This window comes from Thermomyces dupontii (assembly GCF_041956625.1).
Source record: "Thermomyces dupontii strain NRRL 2155 unplaced genomic scaffold VTN31scaffold_5, whole genome shotgun sequence".
Lineage (NCBI taxonomy): Eukaryota > Fungi > Ascomycota > Eurotiomycetes > Eurotiales > Trichocomaceae > Thermomyces > Thermomyces dupontii.
Genome location: NW_027192311.1, coordinates 401,587 through 416,682, shown reverse-complemented (window position 1 = coordinate 416,682; position 15,096 = coordinate 401,587). Strand labels below are relative to the sequence as shown.

The 15,096-nt window shown below is 51.9% G+C and overlaps 6 protein-coding genes across 6 annotated transcripts; 2 read left to right on the top strand and 4 right to left on the bottom strand.

The window, feature by feature from the left end:
• Positions 1-56: 56 nt before the first annotated feature.
• VTN31DRAFT_5411 (uncharacterized protein) lies at positions 57-851 on the bottom strand (the record flags this gene model as incomplete). Its single annotated transcript, XM_069405908.1, has 1 exon — positions 57-851. One exon carries the CDS (start codon positions 849-851, stop codon positions 57-59), a length of 795 nt encoding a protein of 264 aa, XP_069259568.1.
• A 1,274-nt stretch (positions 852-2,125) lies between these two features.
• On the top strand, positions 2,126-2,806 carry VTN31DRAFT_5410 (uncharacterized protein; the record flags this gene model as incomplete). The annotated part of the gene is made up of 4 exons (XM_069405907.1): positions 2,126-2,138; positions 2,238-2,283; positions 2,357-2,554; positions 2,635-2,806. The coding sequence occupies 4 exons, from the start codon at positions 2,126-2,128 to the stop codon at positions 2,804-2,806; spliced, it is 429 nt and encodes a 142-aa protein (XP_069259567.1).
• A 202-nt stretch (positions 2,807-3,008) lies between these two features.
• On the bottom strand, positions 3,009-5,503 carry VTN31DRAFT_5409 (uncharacterized protein; the record flags this gene model as incomplete). Its single annotated transcript, XM_069405905.1, has 4 exons — positions 3,009-3,114; positions 3,177-3,935; positions 3,988-5,206; positions 5,350-5,503. The coding sequence occupies 4 exons, from the start codon at positions 5,501-5,503 to the stop codon at positions 3,009-3,011; spliced, it is 2,238 nt and encodes a 745-aa protein (XP_069259566.1).
• An 865-nt stretch (positions 5,504-6,368) lies between these two features.
• VTN31DRAFT_5408 (uncharacterized protein) lies at positions 6,369-8,022 on the bottom strand (the record flags this gene model as incomplete). The annotated part of the gene is made up of 3 exons (XM_069405904.1): positions 6,369-6,436; positions 6,497-7,415; positions 7,474-8,022. The coding sequence occupies 3 exons, from the start codon at positions 8,020-8,022 to the stop codon at positions 6,369-6,371; spliced, it is 1,536 nt and encodes a 511-aa protein (XP_069259565.1).
• A 2,465-nt stretch (positions 8,023-10,487) lies between these two features.
• VTN31DRAFT_5407 (uncharacterized protein) lies at positions 10,488-12,863 on the top strand (the record flags this gene model as incomplete). The annotated part of the gene is made up of 4 exons (XM_069405903.1): positions 10,488-10,680; positions 10,750-11,449; positions 11,505-12,613; positions 12,676-12,863. 4 exons carry the CDS (start codon positions 10,488-10,490, stop codon positions 12,861-12,863), a joined length of 2,190 nt encoding a protein of 729 aa, XP_069259564.1.
• Positions 12,864-13,588: 725 nt separating this feature from the next.
• On the bottom strand, positions 13,589-14,509 carry VTN31DRAFT_5406 (uncharacterized protein; the record flags this gene model as incomplete). Its single annotated transcript, XM_069405902.1, has 1 exon — positions 13,589-14,509. The coding sequence occupies one exon, from the start codon at positions 14,507-14,509 to the stop codon at positions 13,589-13,591; it is 921 nt and encodes a 306-aa protein (XP_069259563.1).
• Between the last annotated feature and the right edge of the window lie 587 nt (positions 14,510-15,096).

Here is a 15,096-nt window from a genome sequence, read left to right as displayed (position 1 = left end):
GACGTCTGATAAGCAGGCTGATCAGTTCCGTCGTCAACGGACGCGCCTGATAAGACTCAGTAGTATTCTGATACCGCAAATGCCCTGGCAACTGGAGGAGCGCCCGCCAACAACCCACAGTCCACAGGAAGACAGACCCCAGTGATGGAGCCGGCCTGTGCACTGGCAAGGAACGCCACTGTACTCGCAACATGCCCGACTTCCACGATGCGCTGCATCGGATACCACTGCTTGACTTCATCCAGGACATTCGGATTGGCTTTGGCCTTTTGTTCCCATGCCGGGGTTTTCACCGTACCCGGAGCCACGGCATTGCATCGGATCCCGAAACGGCCGTACTCCACGGCAATCGACCTGGTCAGATGGATGAGGCCGGCTTTGGCGGCACTATATGCGGGGTTCCCGAACATGCCCAGTCCATTCGCCGACGCGACGTTGACCACCGAAGGAGAGGACGGACAAGCCTTTAATGATTCGGAAAATGCCTGGAAGCAGAGAAATGCAGCATTGAGGTTGAGGTCGACCTCAGCTTTCCAGGATTCAACTGTCATCTCATGTAGAGAAGCCGCATGTGTGGCGCCCGCGTTGTTGACGAGCGTGCGCACCGTGCCTCGCTCCGACACCCGGCGGGCGAGATCCTTGACGGCGTCGGGGTCCGTGATATTGCATACTTCTGGAATGATTCTGTTGTGTCCTCCTTCCACCCTCGACTCGAGTTTTGCATGTGTCGTTTTCAGCTTTTCTCCATCGACGTCCACCAGGACCACGGCATCGTGTGTCGGAGCAAGCTGCGCTGCGATTTCCTGGCCAATCGCTCCGGCAGCACCAGTTACAACAGCTAGGTAGGTCATTGTTCACGTCACTTGGATCAAGCCGAGGACAACTGAGGGACCAAATGTTAAAAGCTTCTCCGTACTGCAGTGAAGCGGGAGAAACGAGTGATAACTAGAACTCGTTTTATTGTCGGGTTGTACTCCGTACCTGATAGTTAAGTTTGATCGTGACATCGGCATCGTATCCCTTGACTCTTCCCGTTCCCCAACGGCGAGGATCGGTACGAACTGAGAAGTACCTGGAGGTACACATTGCAGTCTTCGGTGAAGTACCATCTCAATCCGTCTTCAGCTATCATGATACCGAAAGGTACTGTCAACGATGAAATCCCTCAAAGTACCGACTCGGAGTCACTGGACACTGACTATATCAGGTTCATTTTCACACGATTCTATGAAGGTTTACCGTGAAATTGGCAGGAGTGTAGACACTGTACATGCTGCAGATTCTCCAACTTGTACACCAAAGTACCTGGTGGGGAAGAGGCCATGACGTACACGTGGAGGTGGAGCCTGGAGCGGCTCAGCGAGGGGTGAGTGGCAGCCAAGAGGTAGAGAAGCGTGGGGTTCTGTACTCCATATGTACTCCGTACCTAGTCATAGTTACTCCATCGTACGTAATGAATCTGTTATTGAGTGTAAATTTGCTTTATGATTGGTTGCTGATCACGGAGGTCGGAGTCATATTATTGTATGTATCCGACGGGAGAAATCAGGTTATCACACTTTGAATTCTCAAGCAATCACTCATCTCACTACTGCCAAGATGTGTTGTGAAAAACACTGATGAATGTTGCTTGAAGTTGCCCGGTGCCTTGTGACGACGGGACTCTGGTCCTGGTGCCTGGATCACACATTTTGTGCCTGAACTGAACCTTTGGACAGATCATCAGCAGATAATTAGCCCAAGGACTGGGCAAACACCTAATTCCTCGTATATTAAGTAGTAGGCTTATTAAGTACTCAGCCCCGAGCAGATGCCAATCCGACAATTCCTTGAATCTGCTGTCAATCGATCCTTCATCCTTGAAATTTTTTGTCAAGAAAAGTTGAACCTCAGAAAAACTACCCAAGGTACTAGTACCTATGGCACCACTCCGAATTCTCTGCTTCGGAAACTCCCTCTCGTGTGGATGGATGTCCTTTGACGAGGAAAGACATCCTTACGCCATCAAACTCAAAGAGCGACTTCTCAGCAGCGAAATACCTGCCGTCCGTGATGGTGTCTTGATCGATATCGAAGGAATGCCGGGGGATTTTGTGAACTGTCACCTGGACAATTCCTTCAAAGAATGACAGAGAGATGTCTGTCTGCCAACCCCAGTCTGTCCAGTATACACCGAAATCTGTCTTCATTCTTGCCGTTTTATGTTTGGAGGGCCCATTCTTCTGACAATGCCCCAGGTGACGCCGCGATATACGACTGGGTCATTGTCTTAGGGGGAACAAAGTCTGTGTCTGACATCTGTCCCGACTAGCTACTATTCTCGCAGCACAGCAACTGACATTCATCCACGAAACAGTGACCTGCCCAGCGGCATGTTCTCTCCAGAATCCATCTACAACGATCTCCGAAACGCCTGGAAGATCGCCCTAGACCACAACGAAACGGCCCAAGTTCTCGCCCTGACCATCCCCGAATGCGGCGTGAAAAGCGCGAATCTGGACAAGCGCCGAGACACAGTCAACAGTTTCATTCTAGCACATAAGGAAAACCGATTGTATGTTTTCCTCTTTTTCCCTTCTTCTCAAGGTACTCCGTATTTGCAGGGAGTTTCAATGCTGATTCTTGGAAAAATAGCCACACATTCGACCTCAAGACTGAATTCCCATACCACTCGCTCGACCAGAAAGAAAGAGAGAGGCTCTGGGCAGATACCGTGCATTTTACCGCCGAAGGGTACGATCGAGTGGGAGGATTGATTGCCGATAGATTGATCGGGATTCTTTCGAGGCAGGAACAGCAAAGCTGAAATTTCAAAAGCAGTACAGTATCCGAAACAACTACAGTAATGGGTAGTAGCAAGGCAAGAAGAATATTAACACAATGGTACACACCCAAGGTCAACGCCCACAATGAGGAGGCTGGCAAAAAAACGGACCCGAATCCATCAACGCCTTAAATCCGTCCTTAACCTAGAAGACGGTTGCATATTAAAACCAGAATATAGCGAATCATGATCCTCGGGGAGGAACTTCGATTCCGGCCGCTTTGAGTTTATCGATATCATCCTTCTTCATGGTGACATGCGTCATGTTACGCGGCAATGGAAGACCTCTCCTAAAAAAGAAATGTCAGCATGGAATGATCCGTGATAAGTGAAAACCGAAGGTGGAACTCACTTCAGATAGTCAATGTACAAGTTACGGGCCTTGTCTTTGAGCTGCACTTGACTTCGGCGGCTGAGCCTTGGCCCGTCCGGATGGGCTTCATCCGCCCGTTTGATATCAGCCCACCTGGTCCCGTAGCGCTCTATCAACTCGATCAATCGTTTCTCTTCATCCGCTGTGTATCGACGGCGGATTTGCGGCTCCGGACTCCCAAAAAATCGCGCTAATCTCGAAATTGGTCGCGACGGACGGTAGTCACTGTCATGGCTAACCGTACGAACCTCCGTGATCTCGCATTCCTTGTCCTCGCCCGAAGTCGCGCCGTTTGTTCGATTGTGGTCGACACTACGGCTGGTTTGCGCGTCACTCGGGGCGAATGGAAGGTTGCGACGCCGCTCTCCGGAAGCCATCTCATTGTTCGTGGTATTCGAGAGACGCTGACGCTTTCGTGATCTTGACTCCTGATCAGTATCATTGTCGTGCTCGGCAGCACTTGTGTCTCGTTTCCTTTGGTTCTGGTTGCTGTCTTGAGGAATCTGAGAGGCATCTGATATCGAGGATACCCGTGACGCCGTTGACTGCCGATCGATAAAAGATTTCCTGGGCATGAGCGACTGGTTCAAACTTTCCCGCCAATCCTCGTCGTCATCCAGGACGATCGTCTTGTCAGGGTCAGGGCCATCTTCTTGAACCGTCGAGCCGCTTTGGTCCGCCGAGGTCGGCTTGTGTCCATGCAGACGCAGTATGTCCATCAGCCGGTCTTTATCTGCTCTGTTAAATGATTAGTGAGGCTGGCAGACCGGAGGTACATCGGCGAACTCACGCTTTAGTTGTTCCGTTTTGACGTTTACCTGGCGACAGTTGCTGTTCCGATTGTCCGAGGGAACGATCAGTCGACCGGGAAGCACTTCTCCCACTGCCGGGGCCTAATGGGGACCGGCGGAGCAGCATTTCTGAGTGCAGCTGAGACGAGGGTGAAACGTCCTCGAAGTTGGGTGGTCCTGCGCTGCGCCCACTAGTACTGTTGCGCCGTTTGAGAACATTTTCGAGTTCGTCGCGGGCTATATCGAACGGAGGCTGACGATTCAGGTGCTCTGAGAGTTCCTGATCTCGACGGCGAATCCAATTCGCTACTTTGTAAAGAAACGCATTCCAGGGATACTCGATCTCTAGCCCATCTGTGTCCACACGCCCGCCTCGGAGAAATCGTTTGACATCTTGGACGTGAGCCAAAGCATCGTCCAAATAGCGCGACGGAAGATTGCCGTTGTGATCTTGCAAGCCTGGGACATTGAACCCACGCAAAGGCGCATTTTCGGGATCATCGGATACGTCGTCTGTATTCGAGAACACTTGGTATACGAGATCGAGCGCATCAGAATCAGCGTCTGAGACGATGTGGGCTTTCAGCAATTGGGTTCTCAGATTCAATCCGACATTTAGGGTTGCGTTGCGCAGGTTACTCCTGCCCGGCAAATTGACGTCAGGCTCTCCATCGAAGGAACTGAGAAACTGAGAAGGGAATCCTGCTACTAGTTCGTAAAAGTCGGTTTCGGCTTGCGGCAGGGTCGCTTTAGTGAGGATTTGTAATGCGAACTGGGCGCAGTTTGCCTTGTAAAGGATACCATCGACGCGCCATTCAAGGTCGCGGGTTACGTTCACGGGGGGTAGTGTTTCCGCTATCTGATCGACGGCAATATAGCTTCCAGTGTTGAAAGCTTCCATCTGAGTTGCCAGATTGGATCTCAATCGATGCAGTCGACGACTGTAGCCACTTCGAGGGTCCTCGAGCTGCTTTGCCAGTTCCACAGTGGCATTCGCGGTGGATGTGTACCGAGTGAAAAACTCAAGCACTGACGACGCAGCTCGTTCTAGATCCGGGATCGCATCCAACATTAATTCTGCGTCCACACCGCTTCCTTCAGGCTCCGTATCTAGGAGAGTGGCCCCAGATATATCATGATGCTCCGATTGATCGAGGCTGTCATGGTTGTGTGACTTTGTCGAGGTGGGTGTCGGTCTGAATTCTTCGTCGTCCAAGTCTGTGTTGTACGATGAGCATTGGAACTCAGATGCGAGGAGCAATGTGTTATTCTATGTGTCATGACCACCCAACGTCGTTGAGCATCGTCGTGATCACATGCAAACCAACAATCAAAATGAGGATGACCAGCTGAACACTAACCTTGGCTTGTTCTCCTAGTTGCCGACCTAGGTTGACTGGCTGAGATGCTTGTGTCATCAGCCCCATTGAGTTCGTCGTCTTCCGGTTCTTCGCTCTGGTCTCTGGTCGGCCTCCTCCTCGGAGTCCGAAGGTGATGAGGTGGAGAGCTTGACATTGCGGGAGCTGTCATGCACGCGCCGGAGCTGTCTGGGCCCCCCTGCTCGATGGGTCTTGACAACGAATATGCGACAGGGCCACTCAACAACAACCCAACCCAGTCAATGAAAGTAATGCAATTAGAAAGAATTCGACAAGACAAAAAAAATCGAACCCTTCGGCTTGTTGCACTTCGAGTGCAAAATACGAGTACAGAGTTCAAATCAGGAGAATGGAGGCGAGAGGAGAATCGCGCTAGGCTACCCTAACAACCCTGATACCGCTGATGCTGACTAATTAATTGTGACCAATCAGAATGAATGTTTTGTTTACAATGGCTGTATCATGTGACTAACCCTAAAGGTATTTTAGCTAGTTACTAAACTCGGTAATAAAATACCTCACCAATTTGAGAAGTTTGGATCTCTGCAGTACCCTTTCAACCTGTTCGAGGACTGTTGATAACCATCCATAAAAAATACTCGTCTTGCCTTTGGTCACATGTTTAGGAGCTAATGGTTAGCGGAATGGGCATCCAAAGTCTGAAAGGGCTTCTCGAAAACGGACGTCGCATAGTCTCATGATCTTTCTCATTGTGCGACGGACGCGACCTTGAGAGGACTGAGATGACCTACAAACCCATTGTGAGAGTCGTATCACCACAATGTGTCTCAAACCCGTCCACCCAGTAATATACATTAAGAAGCAGATAGACATATACCGTAGTACCCAATCCTCCCACATGTAGTAGGGATAACAGAGTCCAGCGTCACGGAGAGAAAACCACGTCTAAAATCTAAAAATCACAGAAAACAGTCCTGGAAGACATCATACTCGTACATTGATGGCCGCTCCGCTAAAGGGATATGCTGACGGCACCATGTTTAATAGATCGCTTCAATCAAGTATAAAATGCCGAATATAAAGAACGCACAGGCACCTCCCAGTGTAACTGTCGACGAGTTAGTTAGAAGCTTGGGAGACTTGAAGCTGCTTTGAGACATTATCATACCTGCTCGGAGGCTAACTCTGCCAGCAATGGCGCGTCCACCCAGGACAGCGGCGCCGGTGCAGAGGCCATGGCCGATGATTGCACCGATTGTCACCCACCAGTAGTCCTGCCCAGCTGCCATGGCGATAGTAGCAACCTGGCTACGGTCACCCCATTCACCCAAAAACGTCATGGCAAAAGTTTGAACCCAAGCAGGGCTCAGCAAGTATGAGCATAGGTTGCTCACACCAGTCATAACCGACTCCACCGAGAGTCCTCGAACAGGGGACGATTCACGCGAGGAATCCGAAGACGCACTCTCTGGAGGCGAAGGAAGCCGATTATTGGATCGTTTTCGACCAGCACGCCCGGCTTCGAGAGCGTAGGGACTGATAGAGGATCGGCGTCGACCTCGACGACGTTGAACATGTTCTTTTTCTTCCAGTTCCATTTCGACTTCTTTCATCTCTTCACTGACACCCTCGTCTGGCGACATGGCACGGCCTTCTTTGAACATCTTCGTGCCAAAGGTAAGGAAGAGTACACCGGCCATGAATTTTGTGAACCAGGAAGGTAATAGGGCAGGAACTGCATGCCCGAGAAATGCAGACAGAACGGTCATGACGATCAGGGCGCAAAATGCTGACGAGAAAACGAGCAAACGAGAGTGGCGCATGGCCATCAGCGCAGCCACAAGGAACGTCTTGTCTCCCACTTCGGAAAACAAAATCATGGTAAGAGAGAGAACAAGGGAATGAATTGGGCTGATGACTTTTCCTTCCGAGTCGGAATAGTCCAGTGAAAGCCACGATTGGTCGGTGGAGGTGGCAGAAGTATCGTGTGGTAGATGTGTCGTGTCCCGCACGGAGTCATCATCGTATGAAGACGGTGGTTTAGGGAGATCAATGTCGAAAGGTTTCTCGGGTAAGTCTTCGGGTTTCTGTGGCCCAGAATCCGTCAGCTAACAGCCTTATCAGTGCTAGAGGTCTTCGTCACACCTGAAGCAAGCCGTCTCCCTCCGCCAGGACACCCCCAGAATCCGTCTCGTCAACACTATACGCGCCGCCGACGGCTTTCTCCTGCTCGCTCTGGGGGAGAGGAGGTGCTTCCTTGGGCTTCTCTGGAAGCTTTTCGGCCCCATCCTTGTTTTCTTTGCTCTTCGCCGACATACCTCCCTCGGTGCCGCGAGTGCCCTCTTTTGGGCCTAATCGATGGGGGTCATCCATGACGCCGTCGTTCGATTGGGGAATGGGCTTCCCATCTGGACCTAGATAAGATCGACCGAGATCTTCCGACGTCGCGCCCGCGCCGCTGGTTTTTGTTTTCTTTCGCGTCCTTTCAGCCTCCGTCTCAATATGAGGCCCTTGATGAGGTTTGCCGTCTTTGCCATCGACAGGGGCGTCCAGCGTCCCTTTTCGAAGAGTTGGATTCACGGCAGCATTACCAGTATCGTCAGATAAAGCAAGGGCATCGGCAGGATCATACTCGGTGGACGCGGTTGTAAGCGCGAAAAAGGCAAACGCTAGCAATAATCGATCGAACCTCATAATGCCATGGACTTGGAGTCTTCAAAAGAATGTGGATGGATTGATGACAAGTTGCGTAAGGCGAACGTGGCTTAGTAGATACTTAAGTAGTGAATGGGAAGCGAACAAGGGCCCTAGAATAGGGAGTACGGTGGTAGAATTGTGCAGGAAAAAAAAAACAATCTCGAGCATCCAAGTCAGGAGAACTGTCCAGCGTCAACAAACACGTCGAGGTCAGGGGTACTCCCGTCCTGTAAGGAAAACAACCAAGAAGAATCTCTGATGGTCTCGATCATCGCCAGACGCCACGAAACGCACGATTCGTCAATTCGAGTTACCAAAGTTAGTTACGGAGTCACGTGAACTCAGAACTCATTTTTCCGCATATGGTAGTTACAAGTAATCGAGCAATTGTCCACGAAGTCGTCGAGGATCAATGATGACCAGCTGCTAGCGGAAAGCAGCGAGATCGAATTACGAGTAGGTCATGTTTCGAAGGCAGGTGTACGACTTTCATGGATGAAATCGACGTTCCATCGTGAACCCGCAGCTTCTCGTGGAAGAGGTCAGTACTACTCGTAAGCACTGTACTTTCCGCCCATTCAACCTCGGAAAAAGGCATTCTGCACAGTACCTGTGCTCCAAGGACGCACCTACACAGTTGGTTATGTGCCTAGCCTTTTGGCAGAAGTGCAGCAGCAGTGCATCCTTGATGCACCCAGCATGCTCGGCAGTGTGTCACCCTGCAGGCCTGCATTCTACTGCCATGTGCGCAGCTCGTGGTTCCACTTCAGTTTCAATGAGTCTTCTCCCAGCAGCGCCAGTTGATTCAGAGACTCCGAGCTGGCTCGGGAGTCAAGTCCATGCATCCGTCTCGCACTCCGTCACATTGGCTCTGTCAGAGACAGCGGGATTCAAAGCGGATTCGAACTGAGAAGCTGTCCAAACCGAGCAGCAAAAAACAAGGATAAAAGCTGTTGGCTGCCTGCAGCTCCTGCACCAACGCCAGGCCATTGGACGTTGACATCGGAATTCATATGCATGTGCTCTACAAGTCCTCCCCGGAGGACGGGCGATCAATTCGTAAAAGTTGGCTACTCGAAGATCAAAGAGGTCAATCGTGGATGCAATTAGCCTAGAGGTCAATTTTCTCGCTTAGAACTGAAGAGACGGTGTAAACGATCGGCCTACCAGCACAGCAAGTTTAAGCTCGGGAAGCCGACGATCAAGCGCCGCTCATTCGGTCATGCGGAGGACAGATGACGATCAGGGATTAGCGAGCACAGCGGGCGCGCACCTTATTGACCCGAGGCCCGCCGACGATACAGTAGTACATACATATACATACATAACCTACCTACCTTAGATAGTAAGATGGAGTGGTTTGGACCCTGCACTGACTGATGATAACCTCCGGAGAGCACGAGCGTCCATCTGCACAATGACGACAGAGTGGACCTCGACTCTTTGACGCGTTCAGAAACCATCGAGTCAGCTGACTGGGGAGCCTCGTCATCCGCGGCACTGAGAGAAGTCTGTCATTTTGGCTTGTCAGATCGATCATCTTCCCACTGCTGTCCTTGGCGAAGCTGCAGAGGGGCTTTGATGGACCTTTCTCGTAGTTTCTTTGTGAACTCGAGGTCAGGCTAAGTAGGTCGTAGGTAGGCTAAGGAGGAAGAAGAAGGAATCATGGGAAGAGGATGTGGCTGGTCATCGGACCTCCTCTCCGCCACCGGAGGAGGCCATCTCCAGCGAGATCCGCCTAAATGCCAAGCCTGACGACTGCAGCAGAACTGGGTACTCCAACTCCTCATACATAGTACCTACTATAGTACTCCCTCCTCGTAGCAAGAACTAATAACTACTGCAAAAGTGAAGAAGAGGAGAAGTGGACACTGGCAAATGCTATTTCGGCCGTCGTGGCGTCAAGTGGCGGAGTTGGTTCGTCCAGTGATCCGCTGCCGCTACACAACACGACGATGGACTAAGTATGTCTGTAGGACTCGGTACAGTTCTGTGTATACTGTACTGTATAGGGTGGATCAAACCCCAAAACAATCCGTCATTCAGTTCGCTGTAGGTGATTCGGAGCTTCTGCAGCTGGCTCCTTGTAGAAGAAACACGAAAATACCGTGCTCAGCGTCACATGCAGCGCTCTCCACTGCAGTAGTACTACTCCGCGTTTCCATTGTTCCTCGATGCTTTTTGCCATCTCTCCATTCCATGGCGCGCGCCGTATTTAGAGGGCACCATGACGCCCGCTCCGCATTCTCCCTCTTCCCGACCGTGTCAGTTGCTCCCGTCCGTTGCCTCCCGTCCCATCTGACGGACGAGGACTTTTGCGTTTGGTGTTGAGGGTCAAGGCCCCCAAGTGCGGCGTTGTGGGAACGACCAACGCAGTGGCAACTGGAATAACCACACAGCGGGTGACGCGCCAATTGTCAAGTTCTGGTGCTGAGTCACCCTTGACTAGAATCCCGGGCAACATGAGTACAACCGACGCGCCGAACTCCCCGGCAGACTCGCACGGAGAGCTGCGCATTCAGTCCTCCGTACCCATGTGGAAGAGATGGCTGGGCGCATCGCGAGGCGAGCGGCGATCAGATTCTCCCGAATGGGGGCATCGGTCCAAGTGGACGCTCGGGATCCTCAGCGATAAGGAAACCGACGAAGTGCCAGGTAAGTACGACCAGCCTGAATAAACCCTTCACGATCTGTTGCGGCAGTTCATTGACCGAGTGCCCGCAGGAACCGTCTTGTTGTTGGCATCGAACCGAAATGAACCGTTGGGTCTTCGGCACCAGCCTGCTCGCACCTCCGCTTCCTCCCTGCCGTCTCCGTACCCGCCGTCGCGCTCCTCGTCGCGCTCGGTGGTCCCGCAGAAGAGGACCCCCGATGGCCGCATCGTCCTGAATCCGCAGCCGGAAGATACAATGAATGACCCCTTGAATTGGCCAACATGGCGAAGGGATGCGGCGCTGCTGTGTCTGGGCTTCTACTGTTTGATGGGTGGTGGTATGACGCCGGTATTGGCGGCAGGCTTCCCGCAGGTGTCGGAGGACTACGGGGTCAGCATTCAGAAAGTGGCATACACCACCGGGCTTTACATGATGGGCTTGGGTGTCGGATCCGTCGTGATGGCTCCCACCGCCATCCTCTGGGGCAAGCGTCCAGTCTACCTCGCCGGAGCCACCATGTTTATCCTCTCAGCAGTGTGGTGCGCGCTCTCCCAGAACTACGCGAGCCTCGTGATTGCTCGCGTCTTCCAGGGCATTGCAGTCAGTCCCGTCGAATGTTTGCCATCTGCAACCATTGCCGAGATTTTCTTCTTGCATGAAAGAGCCTATCGTATCGGTATTTATACACTGCTTCTCCTGGGTGGAAAGAACCTTGTACCATTGGCTAGTGCTGCTGTCATTGAGGCCCGGGGCTGGCGTTGGGTGTTTTGGTAAGTTCTCCGTTGGCGACCGTCCGACCGATGTTCCAGCTGACACGAGCGTCAGGGTGGTTGCCATCATTGTGGCAGGTTGTCTAGTTTTGCTGTTCCTCTTCGTTCCTGAGACATTCTGGGACCGGACTCCACGCCCGAGGGCTCGATCGAAACGGCCCGCTCTATACCGGAGTGTGTCCAGCTTTCGGGGTCGCCGACCCGAGCCGCGCCCTGATCCCGCCTCTGAGTCGGGTCCTACTGCGGAGAAGCACGCGGAGCCATCGGCCACCCGAGCTCGGAAAGACGTCCGTGTTGGGTTCGCAGGAGATAATCTGGACGAGAAAGACGGTGAATCTGTGAATGGACGACCAGGAGATTCGCAGGAACACGGAGACGCTGGGGCTGTGGAGGAGAAAATCGATTCTGCCGAGTCCCCCATCGAGACTCAACCGCAGGTTGCCCAACCGGTCCCAGTCATGGTCCCTCCGGAGGGCGATACTCCAGACCTGGAGAATGGTCGGCCCGGTCCAAGGTCACCCATCCGCAGCGAGTCGGAGGAGTACATTCCGACGTTAAGTCCGTCCGTAGCGTACACCGAGAACCTTCGTCAAAAGCCTCCCGTTCCTTGGGTGCATACTCTCCGGGTATGGAATGGGCGGTTGGCGAGCGACAAATGGCTTCGAATCCTTTTGCGCCCGTTGATTCTGTTCGCATATCCGTCCGTCCTGTGGTCATCTCTTGTGTATTCATTGTCAGTTGGGTGGTTGATCGTTTTGTCCGAGGCGGTGGCCCATATTTATCAGGATCGCAACACCTACAACTTCTCACAACTCGGCACGGGCCTCGTCTACATTTCACCCTTTGTTGGGGGTATCCTGGGCACGGCCGTGGCCGGCAGAGTGTCTGACATGGTTGTCCGCTTCATGTCACGACGCAATGGAGGCGTGTACGAACCGGAATTCCGGTTAGTGATGGCGATTCCAATCGCACTGTGTACTGCAGCCGGCCTCATGGGATTTGGCTGGAGTGCAGAGGAACGAAATGCATGGATTGTCCCTACTATTTTCTTTGGAATAGTTTCGTTTGGGTGCTGCCTGGGGAGCACGACGTCCATTACCTTCTGCGTCGACAGCTATCGGCAGTACGCTGGAGAGGCTCTCGTTACGCTGAACTTTAGCAAAAGTAAGTTCCACCTTCTCTTGGTTTGCTACATACTTTTCTTTTCTCTAACTTTGATCCCACAGATATCTTCCACGGCCTGATCTTCTCCCTTTTTATCGTTGACTGGCTCGAGTCCGACGGCGCGCGGACGGTGTTCCTTGCGTTGGGTGGCATCCAACTCGTGTGCCTGCTGTCCGCGATTCCAATGTACATATTTGGCAAACGAGCTCGCATGTGGACGGTGCGGAAGAATCTGATGGAGAAGTTCTGATCGTACCGTACCCGTGGAGCTTGGGCGGCGTTGTCTTTGCGATGAGTATTCTGGTTAACGACCTTATGCATTGGGATACATCATGGCATCATGTTACGTACATACGTCATGTTGGGTTTACTCCAGTTGATTATGGTTTGATGAGGGCTCGTTACTGGATGTGCTTTTTTTGTGTTTGTTGTTCGCGGGTCATTTCTCTTTTTTTTATTTTTCAGGTTTGGCTCTCTAGATCGTTTGCTTTGGTTGCTTCGAGTGGAGGTTCTCATGATGTTGCTTCGTTGGGAACTTGATTGTACCTTTTCTTTCTCAAATGTACACGATAAACCGTTGTTGGCAGCAACCTCCGACCACTTGCATGCAGGTAGCTACACCATCTGTGGACGAACATCGTCGAGAACTGTGCACAACTTGTCCTCGAATGGGCCACCTCTGGCTCATCACTCAGGAACGGAATCAATCAGCCTCGGACTGGACGGTGGAAGGACAATGAACCATCAAAGTCAAATGACTTGAGAGCTCCGCAATGATGCAGTAAGGGAATACTCGCAAAGGTTTCGACGGCGAAGTGTAAATGTTCGTGAAATCCGGGTTTTCGTTATTGAAACATCATATATACGAGCAATAGGTAACGTGATAGATTGGCATAATCCCATGATCCGACAGGATCGAATTGGTAGTCTCGTATAGTCTCATAACGCCGATAACGGGGGGCTTGGAGCTGCTACTTAGCCGCGCGGCTCGGATATTGCCGGCAATTCTGCCACTTTTTGACCGGAAGGCCCGGAAGTCAACTCCACCCCGGGGGGCCTATAGGCCACGTATGAGGCTCTCTTGTGGTCGTGGTTGAAGGACATATCGCCGGGGAGTTCCATTGCCATGGGAGCAGTGCTGTCGCTCGTGGCTGTTCCGCTCCATGAAGAACGGGCCGGGTCTGGCGACCGCGGTACTCGATAAATGGACGGCGAGGACAAAGGTGGTGAGGGCGGCTGCTGCTGTTGTTGTTGCTGCTGCAATACTAGCATCTGCTGTCGCTGTGCCTGTGCCTGCGCTGATCGATCCGCCGGATTGATCGTCTTCAGCCGGCCATTTTCCATCATGGCTTGCAGGACCCCTTGATCCAGCAGCTCGGCCTTCTTGATCAGTCGGTCTACGAGGACCTTGGTGGCGGACTTGAGGTTGTTCTTGACGAAGGAGACGAGACTGAAATTGCATCGGATTTCAATATCCTCTCGGAGATACAGGCCCTCGGAAGGCGCGCCGATGCCAATCTCCTGTCGCTCAGGTGGCTCACCGGGCTGATTCCCTGCGATGCGATAGTTGTGGCGCAAATCGATCCCCATCGGAACGTAGATGTGTGTCTGTAGACCCCAGGGTACATCGTGAAAGCACCCGTGAAAACTGACTTTGCCCGCCCCCATCTTGCCGATGCCGGGGATGAATTGAATCCGCTCCGTGATTTCATACCATGTTGAATAGTATTCTTCGGCGGGCGCGTCGCGAGGGGGTTTGATGGCGCGATAATCAATCACTAGCGGGTTCAACTCGATGATTTCTCCATGGCTATGGAGGAGATCCACGGCAAGTTGTCGCGGGATGAATGACGGCAAGGGGGTGATGTTCGTGTACACCTCTTTCTTTTTCATCATTTTGATCGAACGTTAACCAAGTTGCTGCTCTGTTTGGCAGTTTTGGCGATAATGAGAGGTTGTTGTTTCTCGAGGCATTCGGCAAACAGCGAAACAAACTCGATGAAACAGACGGAACGAATCAACAAACGTGTAGGCAGAAAATGAACAATCACTGATCAAAACCCGGAAGACAACTTATGTATTGTTGGGTTGGATTAAATTAGGTTGCTTGAGGAGCACGACGTCACTACTAGTTGCATAGGCTTTCAGCTACAGCTGCATGGTCCAGTAACAATTTGCTTTCAACCTGTGCCTTTTGGGGCTGAGTTTGTTGGGGATGTCGGCCTGATTGCATCGACCAGCGTTTCCGAAAAAAAAAAAAAAAGCAGAGACCTCTGCGACGCATCATTCTGAAGGATAGATTAACGAGGTATGGATCTGATCTGTTTGATGAATACAGAGAATTGATACTGAGATTCACACAAATTCTTCAAGCAAGAGTCTCAAGAGAACACTGAAATGGTGCAGAATTGTCATCGGCCACAAATTCCTGCAGGCATGGCTCGTGCACAGAGACAAATCAGATCATGAAACCCCAAGTCCTT